A 20,768-nucleotide genomic window follows, 5' to 3' on the forward strand; every position below is an offset into this window, starting at 1 on the left:
ACAGAGATACAGACACATTATATAGATACAGACACATTATATAGATACAGACACATTATATAGATACAGAGACATTATATAGATACAGACACATTATATAGATACAGAGACATTATATAGATACAGACACATTATATAGATACAGACACATTATATAGATACAGAGACATTATATAGATACAGAGACATTACAGAGATACAGACACATTATATAGATACAGAGACATTACAGAGATACAGACACATTATATAGATACAGACACATTATATAGATACAGACACATTATATAGATACAGAGACATTATATAGATACAGACACATTATATAGATACAGAGACATTATATAGATACAGACACATTATATAGATACAGAGACATTATATAGATACAGAGACATTACAGAGATACAGACACATTATATAGATACAGACACATTATATAGATACAGAGACATTACAGAGATACAGACACATTATATAGATACAGACACATTATATAGATACAGACACATTATATAGATACAGAGACATTATATAGATACAGACACATTATATAGATACAGAGACATTATATAGATACAGACACATTATATAGATACAGAGACATTATATAGATACAGAGACATTATATAGATACAGAGACATTACAGAGATACAGACACATTATATAGATACAGACACATTATATAGATACAGAGACATTATATAGATACAGAGACATTATATAGATACAGAGACATTATATAGATACAGAGACATTATATAGATACAGAGACATTATATAGATACAGAGACATTACAGACACATTATATAGATACAGACACATTATATAGATACAGAGACATTATATAGATACAGAGACATTACAGACACATTATATAGATACAGACACATTATATAGATACAGAGACATTATATAGATACAGAGACATTATATAGATACAGAGACATTACAGACACATTATATAGATACAGACACATTATATAGATACAGACACATTATATAGATACAGAGACATTATATAGATACAGACACATTATATAGATACAGACACATTATATAGATACAGAGACATTATATAGATACAGAGACATTATATAGATACAGAGACATTACAGACACATTATATAGATACAGACACATTATATAGATACAGACACATTATATAGATACAGAGACATTATATAGATACAGAGACATTACAGACACATTATATAGATACAGACACATTATATAGATACAGACACATTATATAGATACAGACACATTATATAGATACAGACACATTATATAGATACAGACACATTACAGAGATACAGACACATTATATAGATACAGACACATTATATAGATACAGAGACATTATATAGATACAGACACATTACAGAGATACAGACACATTATATAGATACAGACACATTATATAGATATAGAGACATTATATAGATACAGATACATTATATAGATACAGACACATTATATAGATACAGAGACATTATATAGATACAGAGACATTATATAGATACAGAGACATTATATAGATACAGAGACATTATATAGATACAGACACATTATATAGATAGACACATTATATAGATACAGAGACATTATATAGATACAGACACATTATATAGATACAGACACATTATATAGATACAGACACATTATATAGATACAGACACATTATATAGATACAGACACATTATATAGACACAGACACATTATATAGATACAGACACATTATATAGATACAGACACATTATATAGATACAGACACATTATATAGATACAGACACATTATATAGATACAGAGACATTATATAGATACAGAGACATTACAGACACATTATATAGATACAGAGACATTATATAGATACAGAGACATTATATAGATACAGAGACATTATATAGATACAGACACATTATATAGATACAGACACATTATATAGATACAGAGACATTATAGAGATACAGACACATTATATAGATACAGACACATTATATAGATACAGACACATTATATAGATACAGAGACATTATATAGATACAGACACATTATATAGATACAGAGACATTATATAGATACAGACACATTATATAGATACAGAGACATTATATAGATACAGACACATTATATAGATACAGACACATTATATAGATACAGACACATTATATAGATACAGACACATTATATAGATACAGAGACATTATATAGATACAGACACATTATATAGATACAGACACATTATATAGATACAGAGACATTATATAGATACAGAGACATTATATAGATACAGAGACATTATATAGATACAGAGACATTACAGACACATTATATAGACACAGACACATTATATAGATACAGACACATTATATAGATACAGACACATTATATAGATACAGACACATTATATAGATACAGAGACATTATATAGATACAGACACATTATATAGATACAGACACATTATATAGATACAGACACATTATATAGATACAGAGACATTATATAGATACAGAGACATTATATAGATACAGAGACATTATATAGATACAGAGACATTATATAGATACAGAGACATTATATAGATACAGACACATTATATAGATACAGACACATTATATAGATACAGAGACATTATATAGATACAGACACATTATATAGATACAGAGACATTATATAGATACAGACACATTATATAGATACAGACACATTATAGAGATACAGACACATTATATAGATACAGACACATTATATAGATACAGAGACATTATATAGATACAGACACATTATATAGATACAGAGACATTATATAGATACAGAGACATTACAGAGATACAGACACATTATATAGATACAGACACATTATATAGATACAGAGACATTATATAGATACAGAGACATTATATAGATACAGAGACATTATATAGATACAGAGACATTATATAGATACAGAGACATTATATAGATACAGAGACATTACAGACACATTATATAGATACAGACACATTATATAGATACAGAGACATTATATAGATACAGAGACATTATTATATAGATACAGACACATTACATAGATTATATAGATACAGAGACATTATATAGATACAGAGACATTATATAGATACAGAGACATTACAGACACATTATATAGATACAGACACATTATATAGATACAGACACATTATATAGATACAGAGACATTATATAGATACAGACACATTATATAGATACAGACACATTATATAGATACAGAGACATTATATAGATACAGAGACATTATATAGATACAGAGACATTACAGACACATTATATAGATACAGACACATTATATAGATACAGACACATTATATAGATACAGACACATTATATAGATACAGAGACATTATATAGATACAGAGACATTACAGACACATTATATAGATACAGACACATTATATAGATACAGACACATTATATAGATACAGACACATTATATAGATACAGACACATTATATAGATACAGACACATTATATAGATACAGAGACATTATATAGATACAGAGACATTATATAGATACAGACACATTATATAGACACAGACACATTATATAGATACAGACACATTATATAGATACAGACACATTATATAGATACAGACACATTATATAGATACAGACACATTATATAGATACAGAGACATTATATAGATACAGAGACATTACAGACACATTATATAGATACAGAGACATTATATAGATACAGAGACATTATATATATACAGACACATTATATAGATACAGACACATTATATAGATACAGACACATTATATAGATACAGAGACATTATATAGACACAGACACATTATATAGATACAGACACATTATATAGATACAGACACATTATATAGATACAGACACATTATATAGATACAGACACATTATATAGATACAGAGACATTATATAGATACAGACACATTATATAGATACAGAGACATTATATAGATACAGACACATTATATAGATACAGACACATTATATAGATACAGAGACATTACAGAGATACAGACACATTATATAGATACAGACACATTATATAGATACAGACACATTATATAGATACAGACACATTATATAGATACAGACACATTATATAGATACAGACACATTATATAGATACAGAGACATTATATAGATACAGAGACATTATATAGATACAGAGACATTATATAGATACAGACACATTATATAGATACAGACACATTATATAGATACAGAGACATTATATAGATACAGACACATTATATAGATACAGACACATTATATAGATACAGAGACATTATATAGATACAGACACATTATATAGATACAGAGACATTATATAGATACAGAGACATTATATAGATACAGACACATTATATAGATACAGACACATTACAGAGATACAGACACATTATATAGATACAGACACATTATATAGATACAGAGACATTACAGAGATACAGACACATTATATAGATACAGACACATTATATAGATACAGAGACATTATATAGATACAGAGACATTATATAGATACAGAGACATTATATAGATACAGAGACATTACAGACACATTATATAGACACAGACACATTATATAGATACAGACACATTATATAGATACAGAGACATTATATAGATACAGACACATTATATAGATACAGACACATTATATAGATACAGACACATTATATAGATACAGACACATTATATAGATACAGAGACATTATATAGATACAGAGACATTATATAGATACAGAGACATTATATAGATACAGAGACATTATATAGATACAGAGACATTATATAGATACAGACACATTATATAGATACAGACACATTATATAGATACAGAGACATTACAGAGATACAGACACATTATATAGATACAGAGACATTATATAGATACAGACACATTATATAGATACAGACACATTATATAGATACAGAGACATTATATAGATACAGACACATTATATAGATACAGAGACATTATATAGATACAGACACATTATATAGATACAGACACATTATATAGATACAGAGACATTATATAGATACAGAGACATTATATAGATACAGAGACATTATATAGATACAGACACATTATATAGATACAGACACATTATATAGATACAGACACATTATATAGATACAGACACATTATATAGATAGACACATTATATAGATACAGAGACATTATATAGATACAGACACATTATATAGATACAGACACATTATATAGATACAGACACATTATATAGATACAGACACATTATATAGATACAGACACATTATATAGATACAGAGACATTATATAGATACAGAGACATTATATAGATACAGACACATTATATAGATACAGAGACATTATATAGATACAGAGACATTATATAGATACAGACACATTATATAGATACAGAGACATTATATAGATACAGAGACATTATATAGATACAGAGACATTATATAGATACAGACACATTATATAGATACAGAGACATTACAGACACATTATATAGATACAGACACATTATATAGATACAGACACATTATATAGATACAGAGACATTACAGGCACATTATATAGATACAGACACATTATATAGATACAGACACATTATATAGATACAGAGACATTATATAGATACAGACACATTATATAGATACAGAGACATCATATAGATACAGAGACATTATATAGATACAGACACATTATATAGATACAGAGACATTATATAGATACAGAGACATTATATAGATACAGACACATTATATAGATACAGAGACATTATATAGATACAGAGACATTATATAGATACAGACACATTATATAGATACAGAGACATCATATAGATACAGAGACATTATATAGATACAGACACATTATATAGATACAGACACATTATATAGATACAGAGACATCATATAGATACAGAGACATTATATAGATACAGACACATTATATAGATACAGAGACATTATATAGATACAGAGACATTATATAGATACAGAGACATTACAGACACATTATATAGACACAGACACATTATATAGATACAGACACATTATATAGATACAGACACATTATATAGATACAGAGACATCATATAGATACAGAGACATTATATAGATACAGACACATTATATAGATACAGACACATTATATAGATACAGACACATTATATAGATACAGAGACATTATATAGATACAGACACATTATATAGATACAGACACATTATATAGATACAGAGACATTATATAGATACAGACACATTATATAGATACAGACACATTATATAGATACAGACACATTATATAGATACAGACACATTATATAGATACAGAGACATTATATAGATACAGAGACATTATATAGATACAGAGACATTACAGACACATTATATAGACACAGACACATTATATAGATACAGAGACATTATATAGATACAGACACATTATATAGATACAGACACATTATATAGATACAGAGACATTATATAGATACAGAGACATTATATAGATACAGACACATTATATAGATACAGAGACATTATATAGATACAGACACATTATATAGATACAGAGACATTATATAGATACAGAGACATTATATAGATACAGAGACATTATATAGATACAGACACATTATATAGATACAGAGACATTATATAGATACATACACATTATATAGATACAGACACATTATATAGATACAGAGACATTATATAGATACAGAGACATTACAGACACATTATATAGATACAGAGACATTATATAGATACAGACACATTATATAGATACAGACACATTATATAGATACAGACACATTATATAGATACAGAGACATTATATAGATACAGAGACATTATATAGATACAGAGACATTATATAGATACAGAGACATTATATAGATACAGACACATTATATAGATACAGAGACATTATATAGATACAGAGACATTATATAGATACAGACACATTATATAGATACAGAGACATTATATAGACACAGACACATTATATAGATACAGAGACATTATATAGATACAGACACATTATATAGATACAGAGACATTATATAGATACAGAGACATTACAGACACATTATATAGATACAGACACATTATATAGATACAGAGACATTATATAGATACAGAGACATTATATAGATACAGAGACATTATATAGATACAGACACATTATATAGATACAGACACATTATATAGATACAGACACATTACATAGACACAGAGACACTACAGAGATAGAGATGCTCAACCTCCAGATGAGTATCAGGGGGAGTTCATGAGGTACAATTCATACAAGCTTGTTTGGCTGGTAGCTTATTCTTCAAATGGCCGGGGAGGCTGTTGAACCATGATGTGCAGGCATAATCAAAAGTGACACTGGTCCAGCGCGCTAGCTAGGTTTCCGTCATATTGGCGTCAGATTGTCGAGCAAAAATTATGAAAAATCTTCAATAAAAAACAACATCCCATTTCAGAAAATTTGGACCCGTTCAACATGACAGGGAATATTTTTATTTTACCGGGTATCTGAGAAATGTATCGGTTCATATGCATTCAGATCAAACCTGGCGAAGCCAGCAGCATAAATAAACGAGGGATATTGGCCAAATGAGACACATTTACAGGTCCTTAAAAACAGCCTAGAACAAATGACAAAAACACTATTCCTCGTGTTTCGATGTGTAGCTTTATGCAAAACTTTAGCATTTTGGGGGGGTTCAGTGGTCAAGAGATTTGAGCACTAAATGCATCAGGGCATTGCATGCATAGGCCTGTAGGCGTAGGTGTCCACTGTATGATATTAACATTTATATATATATATATATATATATGCTGGTGACACCAGCATGTCACCAGTATATCACCAGTATATCACCAGTATATCACCAGCATATCACCAGTATATCACCAGCATATCACCAGCATATCACCAGCATATCACCAGTATATCACCAGCATATCACCAGCATATCACCAGCATATCACCAGCATATCACCAGCATATCACCAGCATATCACCAGCATATCACCAGCATATCACCAGCATATCACCAGCATATCACCAGCATATCACCAGCATATCACCAGCATATCACCAGTATATCACCAGCATATCACCAGCATATCATCAGCATATCACCAGCATATCACCAGCATATCACCAGCATATCACCAGCATATCACCAGCATATCACCAGCATATCACCAGCATATCACCAGCATATCACCAGCATATCACCAGCATATCACCAGCATATCAGCAGCATATCACCAGCATATCACCAGCATATCAGCAGCATATCACCAGCATATCACCAGCATATCACCAGCATATCAGCAGCATATCAGCAGCATATCACCAGCATATCACCAGCATATCACCAGCATATCAGCAGCATATCACCAGCATATCACCAGCATATCAGCAGCATATCACCAGCATATCAGCAGCATATCACCAGCATATCACCAGCATATCACCAGCATATCACCAGCATATCACCAGCATATCACCAGCATATCACCAGCATATCAGCAGCATATCACCAGCATATCACCAGCATATCACCAGCATATCAGCAGCATATCACCAGCATATCACCAGCATATCACCAGCATATCAGCAGATCAGCCATATCACCAGCATATCAGCAGCATATCACCAGCATATCACCAGCATATCAGCAGCATATCACCAGCATATCACCAGCATATCACCAGCATATCACCAGCATATCACCAGCATATCACCAGCATATCAGCAGCATATCACCAGCATATCACCAGCATATCACCAGCATATCACCAGCATATCACCAGCATATCAGCAGCATATCAGCAGCATATCACCAGCATATCAGCAGCATATCACCAGCATATCACCAGCATATCAGCAGCATATCACCAGCATATCACCAGCATATCACCAGCATATCAGCAGCATATCACCAGCATATCACCAGCATATCACCAGCATACCAGCATCACCAGCATATCACCAGCATATCAGCAGCATATCACCAGCATATCACCAGCATATCAGCAGCATATCAGCATATCACCAGCATATCACCAGCATATCACACAGCATATCACCAGCAGCATATCAGTATATCACCAGCATATCACCAGCATATCACCAGCATATCAGCAGCATATCAGCATATCACCAGCATATCACCAGCATATCACCAGCATATCAGCATATCACCAGCATATCACCAGCATATCAGCATATCACCAGCATATCACCAGCATATCACCAGCATATCACCAGCATATCAGCAGCATATCAGCAGCATATCACCAGCATATCAGCAGCATATCACCAGCATATCACCAGCATATCAGCATATCAGCAGCATATCACCAGCATATCACCAGCATATCACCAGCATATCAGCAGCATATCACCAGCATATCAGCAGCATATCACCAGCATATCAGCAGCATATCACCAGCATATCACCAGCATATCAGCATATCACCAGCATATCAGCAGCAGCATATCACCAGCATATCAGCAGCATATCACCAGCATATCAGCAGCATATCACCAGCATATCACCAGCATATCACCAGCATATCACCAGCATATCAGCATATCACCAGCATATCACCAGTATATCAGCAGTATATCAGCAGCATATCACCAGCATATCACCAGCATATCAGCAGCATATCAGCAGCATATCACCAGCATATCACCAGCATATCTCGACGACATCAACATGCATTTCTTTATGCATTTTTTTAGTGGGCTCCTGAGTGGCGCAGCAGTCTAAGGCACTGTATTTCAGTGCAAGATAGGTCACTACATTCTCTGGTTCAAATCCAGGCTGTATCACATTCGGTCGTGATTGGGAATCCCACAGGGCGGCGCACAATTGGCTCAGCATCGTCCGGATTTGGCCGGGGTAGGCCGTCATTGTAAATAAGAATTTGTCCTTAATTAACTGACTTGCCTAGTTAAATAAAGCTTCCATTTTCCCATGTCATATGACTACTGTGTCTGCTATATAGATAAAGACGTACAGTAGGAGGCTGATTCGTTAATTTTCTATCTGAATATTTGATATAAAGATAAGCATTATATTGTTATATTATAGGAGTAACTCTGGTAGGGCCGAAACAGTCTTCCTCACCTCAAGTTCAACTGTCGGAGTCACTTCCTTCATATCACAGGTCTGCAGTAGCATAGTTCAACTGTCGGAGTCACTTCCTTCATATAAACAGGTCTGCAGTAGCATAGTTCAACTGTCAGAGTCACTTCCTTCATATCACAGGTCTGCAGTAGCATAGTTCAACTGTCAGAGTCACTTCCTTCATATCACAGGTCTGCAGTAGCATAGTTCAACTGTCAGTCAGTCACTTCCTTCATATCACAGGTCTGCAGTAGCATAGTTCAACTGTCGGAGTCACTTCCTTCATATAAACAGGTCTGCAGTAGCATAGTTCAACTGTCGGAGTCACTTCCTTCATATAAACAGGTCTGCAGTAGCATAGTTCAACTGTCAGAGTCACTTCCTTCATATCACAGGTCTGCAGTAGCATAGTTCAACTGTCGGAGTCACTTCCTTCATATCACAGGTCTGCAGTAGCATAGTTCAACTGTCGGAGTCACTTCCTTCATATCACAGGTCTGCAGTAGCATAGTTCAACTGTCGGAGTCACTTCCTTCATATAAACAGGTCTGCAGTAGCATAGTTCAACTGTCAGAGTCACTTCCTTCATATCACAGGTCTGCAGTAGCATAAAGCATAATAATAATCACACCATATCAAACCTTCACAAACTTTTCAAAACTTTTTATTAGGGCAATATGAAAAATAAGACAAGCTATTGTTTATAAGGAAAATATGAGCAGAAGAGCAAATGTAAACAAGGGAGGGAAAAAAACACTACCATCCCCTGTGCCAAATAAAGAAAAACACACATCTCTCCCAAAGCAAAAAAATATATATTAAAAAAGTTTGAAAACCCCCGACCCCCAGTAAATTCCCTAAAGTGAATTTAAAATCCCCAACACATTTTTACTCATCCATCCCTTATCTCCTCCTTATCTCATCCTTCTCCCTCCTCTAAAAACATCTCCTCCCTTATCTCATCCTTCTCCCTCCTCTAAAAACATCTCCTCCCTTATCTCATCCTTCTCCCTCCTCTAAAAACATCTCCTCCCTTATCTCATCCCTTATCTCATCCTTCTCCCTCCTCTAAACACATCTCATCCCTTATCTCATCCCTTATCTCATCCTTCTCCCTCCTCTAAACACATCTCATCCCTTATCTCATCCCTTCTCCCTCCTTCTAAACACATCTCATCCCTTATCTCCTCCCTTATCTCATCCTTCTCCCTCCTCTAAAACATCTCATCCCTTATCTCATCCTTCTCCCTCCTCTAAACACATCTCATCCCTTATCTCATCCCTTATCTCATCCTTCTCCCTCCTCTAAAACATCTCATCCCTTATCTCATCCTTCTCCCTCCTCTAAACACATCTCATCCCTTATCTCATCCCTTATCTCATCCTTCTCCCTCCTCTAAACACATCTCATCCCTTATCTCATCCTTCTCCCTCCTCTAAACACATCTCATCCCTTATCTCATCCCTTATCTCATCCTCTAAACCTCCTCTAAACACATCTCATCCCTTATCTCATCCTTCTCCCTCCTCTAAACACATCTCATCCCTTATCTCATCCCTTATCTCATCCTTCTCCTCCTCTAAACACATCTCATCCCTTATCTCATCCCTTATCTCATCCTTCTCCCTCCTCTAAACACATCTCATCCCTTATCTCATCCCTTATCTCATCCCTTATCTCATCCTTCTCCCTCCTCTAAACACATCTCATCCCTTATCTCCTCCCTTATCTCATCCTTCTCCCTCCTCTAAACACATCTCATCCCTTATCTCATCCTTATCTCATCCTTCTCCCTCCTCTAAACACATCTCATCCCTTATCTCATCCCTTATCTCATCCTTCTCCCTCCTCTAAACACATCTCATCCCTTATCTCATCCTTCTCCCTCCTCTAAACACATCTCATCCCTTATCTCATCCTTCTCCCTCCTCTAAACACATCTCATCCCTTATCTCATCCCTTATCTCATCCTTCTCCCTCCTCTAAACACATCTCATCCCTTATCTCATCCTTCTCCCTCCTCTAAACACATCTCATCCCTTATCTCATCCCTTATCTCATCCTTCTCCCTCCTCTAAACACATCTCATCCCTTATCTCATCCCTTATCTCATCCTTCTCCCTCCTCTAAACACATCTCATCCCTTATCTCATCCCTTATCTCATCCTTCTCCCTCCTCTAAACACATCTCATCCCTTATCTCATCCCTTATCTCATCCTTCTCCCTCCTCTAAACACATCTCATCCCTTATCTCATCCCTTATCTCATCCTTCTCCCTCCTCTAAACACATCTCATCCCTTATCTCATCCCTTATCTCATCCCTTCTCCCTCCTCTAAACACATCTCATCCCTTATCTCATCATTCTCCCTCCTCTAAACACATCTCATCCCTTATCTCATCTCTTATCTCATCCCTTATCTCATCCTTCTCCCTCCTCTAAAAACATCTCCTCCCTTATCTCATCCTTATCTCATCCCTTATCTCATCCCTTCTCCCTCCTCTAAAAACCATCTCATCTTATCCTTCCAGGCTCCACATTCAAGCCTCTGAACCCAGTGAAGAGACTGGACAAGAGGAAGAACAGGAGGACTACTATCATGGGCATACCCCAGCAGGTCCAGAGAGAGCTGGGTACATGTGTAGTCCTTGGATGGCAGCTAGCTTTAACTCTGAGCTTCACTTGACAAAGAAGAGTCACCCAGACCAATAAATGTCCAGGGTTTTGTAAATAAAGTGATGAATACTCTAAGGCACGTTGACAAAAAAAGCCAAATCAAATCTTCTGTCATATTTAAATGAGGTGATGAGACGTGTTCCATCTCTATTCCCCCTTCTAGCCCTTCACAGTGGCTCTGAGTACAAAGTTCATTCCCAGCTCCCTAACGGCTCTGTCGGACAGGGTAGAGACGGCCAATCAGGTGTGGTCGTCATCCCCACCATCGACGGAGAGACCCCTCTAGCCAACTACGAAGGGGCAAGAGTACACCTCTCAGACCTGGAGGTGAGGCTTTCATATGAGCCTGTATCAAAAATCAGGCTTTCAAGCGTTATAACTCGGACAAGTACATTTGTTGTGTGCCACTGGTTATAGTGTCGTACTTTCACTTACCGACAGCTACTTGCATGAATAAATTGTAGTTACATTGGATCTCATAACATCGGATTAAAAAAAACTATTAAAAACTATTAAAATGATTAGTAAAACGTTTTTTATTGCCTTGTGCAAATATATTTATATTTAATTACAACTGAACTCACCTAATAGGCATCCAGAGAGGAGGAGCTGTTGAGACACCACCTCCAGTCTGTTTACAGGGACGACCAGGGCTTCAGCCACCACAGGGGACTGGACTCTCGTCTCTCCTCCACCCAGAGGCCCAAGTCTCTGGCCGTGCCTGGCACGACCTCCTCCTGCTCCTCTGGATTCCCCAGCTTCCTCCAGGAGCCACAGGTGAGTCCCGTTCAGAACAGTGTTTCTTCCTGCTGGGGTCATCGACACTGAGTGAATTAAACATTAGGAACACCTGCTCTTTCCATGACATAAACTGACCAGGTGAATCCAGGTGAAAGCTATGATCCCTTATTGATGTCGCTTGTTAAATCCACTTCAATCAGTGCAGATGAAGAGGAGGAGACATGTAGATGAAGGGGAGGAGACATGTAGATGAAGAGGAGGAGACATGTAGATGAAGAGGAGGAGACATGTAGATTAAGGGGAGGAGACATGTAGATGAAGGGGAGGAGACATGTAGATGAAGAGGAGGAGACATGTAGATGAAGGGGAGGAGACATGTAGATGAAGAGGAGGAGACATGTAGATGAAGAGGAGGAGACATGTAGATGAAGAGGAGGAGACATGTTAAATAAGGATGTTTAAGCTTTGAGACAATTCAGACATGGATCGTGTGTGTGTGCCATTCAGAGGGTGAATGGGCAAGACAAAAGATTTAAGTGCCTTTGAATGGTGTATGGTAATAGGCGCCAATGCGCACTGGTTTGTATCAAGAACTGCAATGTTTTTTAACACTCAACCGTGTCCAGTGTGTATCAAGAATGGTCCACCACCCGAAGGACATCCAGCCAACTGGACACAACTGTATTGGAGTCAACGTTAGCCAGCATCCCTGTGGAACGCTTTCGAGACCTTGTAGAGTTCATTTTAGAAAATGAACACTGGAGTGATAGATGTGTAGATGATGATGTGCAAGTAGAAATACTGGTGTACAAAAGAGCAGAAAAATAAATAAAAACAATATGGGGATGAGGTAGGTAGTTGGATGGGATATTTACAGATGGGCTGTGTACAGCTGCAGAGATCGGTAAGCTGCTCAGATAGCTGATGCTTAAAGTTAGTGAGGGAGATATGAGTCTCCAACTTCAGCGATTTTAGGAATGTGTTCCATTCATTGGCAGCAGAGAGGTGGAAGGAAAGACGGCCAAAGTAAGTTTGGGGATGACCAGTGAGATAAACCTGCTGGAGCGCGTGCTACGGGTGAGTGTTGTTATGGTGACCAGTGAGCTGAGATAAGGCGGAGCTTTACCCAGCAAAGACTTATAGATGACCTGGAGCCAGTTGGGCTGGCGACGAATATGTAGCGAGGGCCAGCCAACTAGAGCATAAAGGTCACAGTGGTGGGTGGTATATGGGGCTTTGGTGCCCAAACGGATGGCACTGTGATAGACTGCATCCAGTTTGGTGAGTAGAGTGTTGGAGGTTATTTTGTAAATGACATTGCCGAAGTCAAGGATTGGTAGGAGAGTCAGTTTTACAAGGGTATGTTTGGCAGCATGAGTGAAGGATGCTTTGTTGCGAAATAGGAAGCCGATTCTATAATTAATTTTGGATTGGAGATGATTAATATGAGTCTGGAAGGATGGTTTACAGTCTAACCAGACACCTAGGTATTTGTAGTTGTCCACATATTCTAAGTCAGAACGAGGCAGTCATTTGAGAAACCAAGGCTGTTGAGTCTGCCGATAAGAATACCGTGATTGACACAGTGCTGCACAGTACTGTCTTTTATCGATGGCGGTTAAGATATCGTTTAGTACCTTGAGCGTGGTTGACGTGCACCAGTGACCAGCTCGGAAACCGGATTGCACAGTGAAGAAAGTACATTCGAAATGATCAGTGATCTGTTTATTAACTTGGCTTTCGAAGACTTTAGAACGGCAGAACAGGATGGATGTAGGTCTGTAACAGTTTGGGTCCAGGGTGTCTCCCCCTTTGAAGAGGGGGATGACTGCGGCAGCTTTCCAATCCTTGGGGATCTCAGACAATACGAAAGAGAGGTTGGTAATAGGAGTTTCGACAATGGCGGCGGATAGTTTCAGAAATAGAGGTTCCAGATTGTCAAGCCCAGCTGATTTGTATGGGTCCAGGTCTTCCAGCTCTTTCAGAACATCTGCTATTCCCTTTGAAGAGGGGGAGAACCGCAACAGCTTTCCAATCTTTAGGAATCTCGGACGATATGAAAGAGAGGTTGAACAGGCTAGTAAAAGGGGCTGCAACAATGGCGGTGGAAAATGTTAGAAAGATAATGGAATGCTGAGGCTGCAAAATGGCCTCCTGCTCCACATTTGGCCAGACTACAGTATATCTACATAGTATGACAGCTCTGCAGTTCTCTACATAGTATGACTCCTAATGTTGACCCTTGTATTCGCCCCCACCCAGGGTCCGGTGATGTCCATCTCTCCCCAAGCCACTTACATGTCTAAGATTATCCCCAACGCCTACCTGCCGGCCTCCGTCGACGTCATACAGATTGACCGCAGCACCAGCCGTACCCGTGGAAACAAAGGTAACGGAGCGGTCCGTACCGTCAGCAAGAGCTGCCTGGCGTCCGGGTCGTCGGACAGCCCTGCATCGTCGAGGAGGTCGGGCGGTGAAGGTTGCTATGAAGGCGGTGACAGCGTTTCACATGGTGACAGTAGTTCCTGTGACAATGGCTCTAAGGTGACCCCACACTCAGTGACTTCAAGATCCAGCTGGAGCCACTCGCAGTCTTCCGAGACGATCAAGTCCAACTCCTCCGCCATCTCCTCCACGAAGGGGAGCTTCGGACTTGCTAACACACAGACGGTGAGCCTCATTGGGCAGGAGACACAGCTGCAGCAGCCTGGTGCTGGGGACCAGGACAAGGTGAGCCTACAAAACCCCGCTAGCTGGGTCAGCAGCACTAGTAGGGGTACTGGTACTGCGACCGCTCAGGGGGTCCTATCTGGATCTGGGGGGATGAGCGATGTTGGAGGAGACTCTTTCAGATTCTCTCGCTGTCTGTCGATCATGAAGACCAAGTTGCCCCCGGCTCCCCCCAGGAGAACCAACTCACTGCACCATGAGAAGATGATAAAGAGGCGACTGGTGGAGATTAAAGACCTCAGTGACTCTGCGGGTGGGAAGTTGGAGGCTGCTGAAGACACAAGCTTAGTTACGATCGAGATCTCTAAAGAGCTCTACAAAGAAATCACAAAGAGCTCTGTCCATGTAGCCAAATCATCTGGGGTTAACTCTTTAGATGATACAAGATCTTCCGCAGCATCTAGTCCTCTGAGTCCCACACAGGTCTCCCATGGAGGTAGTGGAAAATCAGGGGGGCCAGTGTCCAGCAGCTCTTCCCCCCAGAAAGCCCCATCAGAGGAGGGTACATTTGAAAGGACCATGTCCCCCTCCAGTGGGTACTCCAGCCAGAGTGGTACACCGACACTTTCCCCCAAGGGGATCCTCCCTTCCGTCTCCCCAGGTAAACAGAAGAAGTATCCTGTCAAACCGGAACGATCTGGTTCAAGAGCTTCCTTCTCTTTAGCCTCAGTCTCCTCTTCCCTCACCTCCCTGTCCTCAGTCACCTCAGAACTCGTCAATCGAGAGGCCTCGAAAAACAGTTTTAACCCTCTTCAGCAGGCCTCCCTACCCCCGGCTGTTATGAGAATAGAAGATCCAGAAACGGTGACCCCGGTCCGTTTCTCTTCATCCATGGCGATCAGTGAGCTGCTTAACATTCCGCCACCCCCTAAAATCAAAGCCCCTTCCCCGCCACCCCCGGAGACCTGGGCCCACAACAGACACACCTTCGAACTGCTGTGTGGGCCTTGCCCCAACGTCAACAGGCTAGCACAGCTCCAGAAGCAACAGGAACTAAAAGAGCAAGCTGCCATGATTGAGCAAAAGCGGGAACCTCAAACTAAAGCTAGCAAAGAGTCTGAAGGCTCGAACAAAAAGCAGGCTACGGTAGAAGAAGTTACTTTGACAAAATCAGAAAGCAAATACATTGTTCCCCGAGACAAGACTGAGCCTATGTTAGAGCAGGCACCTGAGGTATCGGAGAGCACAGAAAGTCAAACGAAAGAACAAGGAAGCCTGGCGGTGATCGCAGAGAAGGTAAAAGCAAGTGTAGAGATCCAGGACCAGAAGCAGGATCAGAGTAGTAGTAGCAGTAGTAGTGTTGCACAGGTCAAGGATCAGGAAGAGAGGCTAGAGACACAAGTTAGTTTAACAATGATTCCAAAGAAGGAACCCCCTCCTGTCATGAAGAAAAGTACTCATAGAAAAGAAGCTAAAGTTCAATTAACAGCAGACATACAACAAAAGTCGCCATTTGATGAGGTCACAGTAGAGGTGAAGGTAGAGTCACCCAGCGAGAGTGAGAAGTGTTCTCCACAGGCTGAGGTAGTCGCTAAGGAAGTTGAGGTTGAGGTAGCAGCTAAGGATGTCGAAGGTCAGAGTACTACTGAAAACACTATAGAGGAAAGTCCCACCAAATCTACACAGACCCTTGCCGTGGAGCCTCCCAAAGTGGACCGGGTCTCTCCTCCAGCCTCACCTCCCCCTTCCCACCACCCTCCTCCACCTCCTTCTAAGACACCTCCCTACTCTGTGGCCCCTCCCCCACCTGAGGTAGAGGAGGAGTGTGAGGAAGAGATTCCCATAATACAGTCCTGCTGGCCCCCTCCACCCCCACCAGAGGAGCCAGCAGATTCAGTCTTTGATGAAATGGACTTTCCACCTCCTCCCCCTCCCTTCATGACGGAGAGCTTGCCAGATGTGGTGGAGACATGTAACACAGTCGCTGATGTCCAGGAGGCGTCCATTATAGCTCTGGATGGGGAGGAGGTTAAGGAAACCGTGAATGTTTTCACTGTCGCAACTGTGAATGGGGAAACTACAGATCTTTCACCCATTTCCACTCAAATGGAGCCAAAAGAGGATAAACCTGAAAGGGTGATTCTGAACTCTAATGCTCTAATCCCAACTGATGAAACCAGCTTTGAGGAATCTGAATCAGCTGAGCTCCAATTAATTCCTTCAGATGATTCAGCTGTCATTTCTCCAGTTCAGCCCAATGAAAAAGAGGCAGAGGTCAAGCAATCTGCCCAGAAACCAATCACAATGCAAGACACCCCACAACCAACTGAATCACAGGAAGTACCGCCCTTACCAGAGGATGTCCCTCCCTCACACCAGGAAGCTCCTCCTCCTCCACCAATGACAACAGCCTTGGTGCCCCCATCAAGTATTCCTCCTCCACCTCCTATCAATGTCCCGCTCCCTCCCTGTGTACAATTTGAGGATCAGATGCCCTCTGTGCTCCCTAACAGTGTACCACGTCTACCACCCATTAACATCCCTCTCCCACCCCCTCTCCCAACTGAGAACCAACCCCCTGTGATCTTCAGGAGACAACCCAGCTTGGCGAACAGAGAGACCAGGAGCAAAGAGCTTCTGTCTAGGCACAAGAGTGTCCCTATTCCCAAAGAAGATGCCAACATTCCACTGGTCACACCCTCTCTGCTTCAAATGGTACGTCTCAGATCGGTCAACGTTGGCGACGACTACGTTAAGGCGCGTTCCGACGGCAACAATTCCAACAGTGAGAAACCACCTGCTCAGGATCAGAGTTCAACCCAAACCCAAGGATCTCAGAACATAACACCCCAAAAACCAATTCGGAGATCCCTGTCACTAAAATCCACACCTCGGCCACTGAAGTCGTCACCGGCGACGCTCATCGCCCCCTCGATGAGCATGCAGGAAGCTATCCGAATGAAGACAGCAGCCATGTCTTCCAGAGATAATCTTCCAACACGCTTTAGAATGCCATCCTCCACCTCAATTCCCAGTTGCAGTGGGGGTAAATCAGGAATGTTATCCCCATTGTTACCAGAAGGGGGTGAGATGCTAAAGACCCCCACCACCACCACCACCGCTAGCTTCATCTTCTCCAGGAGCTCAAAGAAGGTTGTCATAGAAACGCCTGCCTCCTCCTCCTCCCCCGAGGTACAGGCGAGCCTAAAGCAGAGCCTAGCCGCGGAACTCAAGCGCTTTTCCGAACAATCTATGGCTTCCACAGTCGCTAATGGCAACGTTGGAAGAACTGGGATTCCGAGGAGAATTCCTCCACCCGTGGCTAAGAAACCAGCTCACACCTTGGAGAAGCCTGTGTGTTCTACACTGAGGAGCACTCCGTCTCCAAGGGGAACAGAAGCTAACGGAGAGACAGAAACAGCGCAACCTGCAGGCCAGCAAGCACTGACAGAGGACAGCAAGTAAGAACATCAGCGCTACACTTAGAATCGGATTTTGTCTGCATGTTAATAACTACACCTCCTTGAAAAGACGAGCTGTAAAGTAAATATAATTTGTTTATTTCAGGTAGTAATGCAGGTAGTGCATCACATTGATCTTGCAGTGATAATGTTTCATTGAATGCTTATAAATTATTTAAAGACGAACACCACGCTCTCTCTCTCTCTCTCACACACACACACACACACACACACACACACACACACACACACACACACACACACACACACACACACACACACACACACACACACACACACACACACACACACAGACACACACACACACACACAACATATCATAGGGCTCTGGTCACAGGTAGTGCACTATATATAGGGAATAAGGTGCCTATTGGGACGCACTGACATCTAAGTTTAACATATTTCCACTGTTTTCCAGGTGAAATGGAGACGTCTAACATTGTGGAAGCACCATTGCGCTTTTGAAAAAAGACTGGATTCTTGTGGAATGGGACCAAGACGGATGAACAAATCAAGGACTACAAAAACCTGAGAAACATGGGGGGAGAGGAGGGAGAGGGAGAGGGAGAGAGAGAGAGAGGGAGAGAGAGAGAGAGAGAGAGAGAGAGAGAGAGAGAGAGAGAGAGAGAGAGAGAATAATGAGAGTAGAGAGGGAGATGTCTTCAAAAGGCCTTTATATTTTTGCAAAAAAAGATGGCATTGGTCCCCATTTCTTTTCAAATTAAAGCTTTATTTTGGGAGTATTTTTCTAAAACATAGAGGTCCAGTGAGAACCTATTCAATCCGTATCGTGGAAGTTTAAAGACAATGTTCCAGCTTTAGAGGAGACTGCCTGCACCGGAAACGCTTAATGGCGGCTCAGTCGGAAAAATACCTTTAAAAGCGCTTCAGCGCCACAGATGGAATAGAGAGCCCTTAGTCCGCTCTAGGAAAGTGCAACCATCAGGACAAAGGACAAACTGCGGCTGGATTTTGTAAATACAGCACAAAAGGCTG

General features: G+C 39.7%; 1 protein-coding gene across 7 annotated transcripts in view; it reads left to right on the forward strand.

Annotated features, from left to right (window-relative positions):
* LOC118381541 (uncharacterized protein KIAA1522 homolog) overlaps positions 1-20,317 on the forward strand; it is a 111,728-nt gene extending 91,411 nt beyond the window's left edge. For 6 of the 7 annotated variants that reach the window (XM_052469154.1, XM_052469157.1, XM_052469155.1 and 3 more), the window contains 5 exons: positions 12,735-12,836; positions 13,043-13,206; positions 13,471-13,656; positions 15,883-19,751; positions 20,191-20,317. In XM_052469154.1, the coding sequence (XP_052325114.1) occupies positions 12,735-12,836; positions 13,043-13,206; positions 13,471-13,656; positions 15,883-19,751; positions 20,191-20,194 (4,325 nt within the window). In that variant the 3' untranslated portion in view covers positions 20,195-20,317. The remainder of the gene's footprint in view (positions 1-12,734; positions 12,837-13,042; positions 13,207-13,470; positions 13,657-15,882; positions 19,752-20,190) is intronic. The other variant, XM_052469159.1, reaches the window with a different exon arrangement.
* The last annotated feature ends 451 nt before the right edge of the window (positions 20,318-20,768 follow it).

The sequence above is a fragment of the Oncorhynchus keta genome, chromosome 19 (assembly GCF_023373465.1).
Source record: "Oncorhynchus keta strain PuntledgeMale-10-30-2019 chromosome 19, Oket_V2, whole genome shotgun sequence".
Classification (NCBI taxonomy): domain Eukaryota; kingdom Metazoa; phylum Chordata; class Actinopteri; order Salmoniformes; family Salmonidae; genus Oncorhynchus; species Oncorhynchus keta.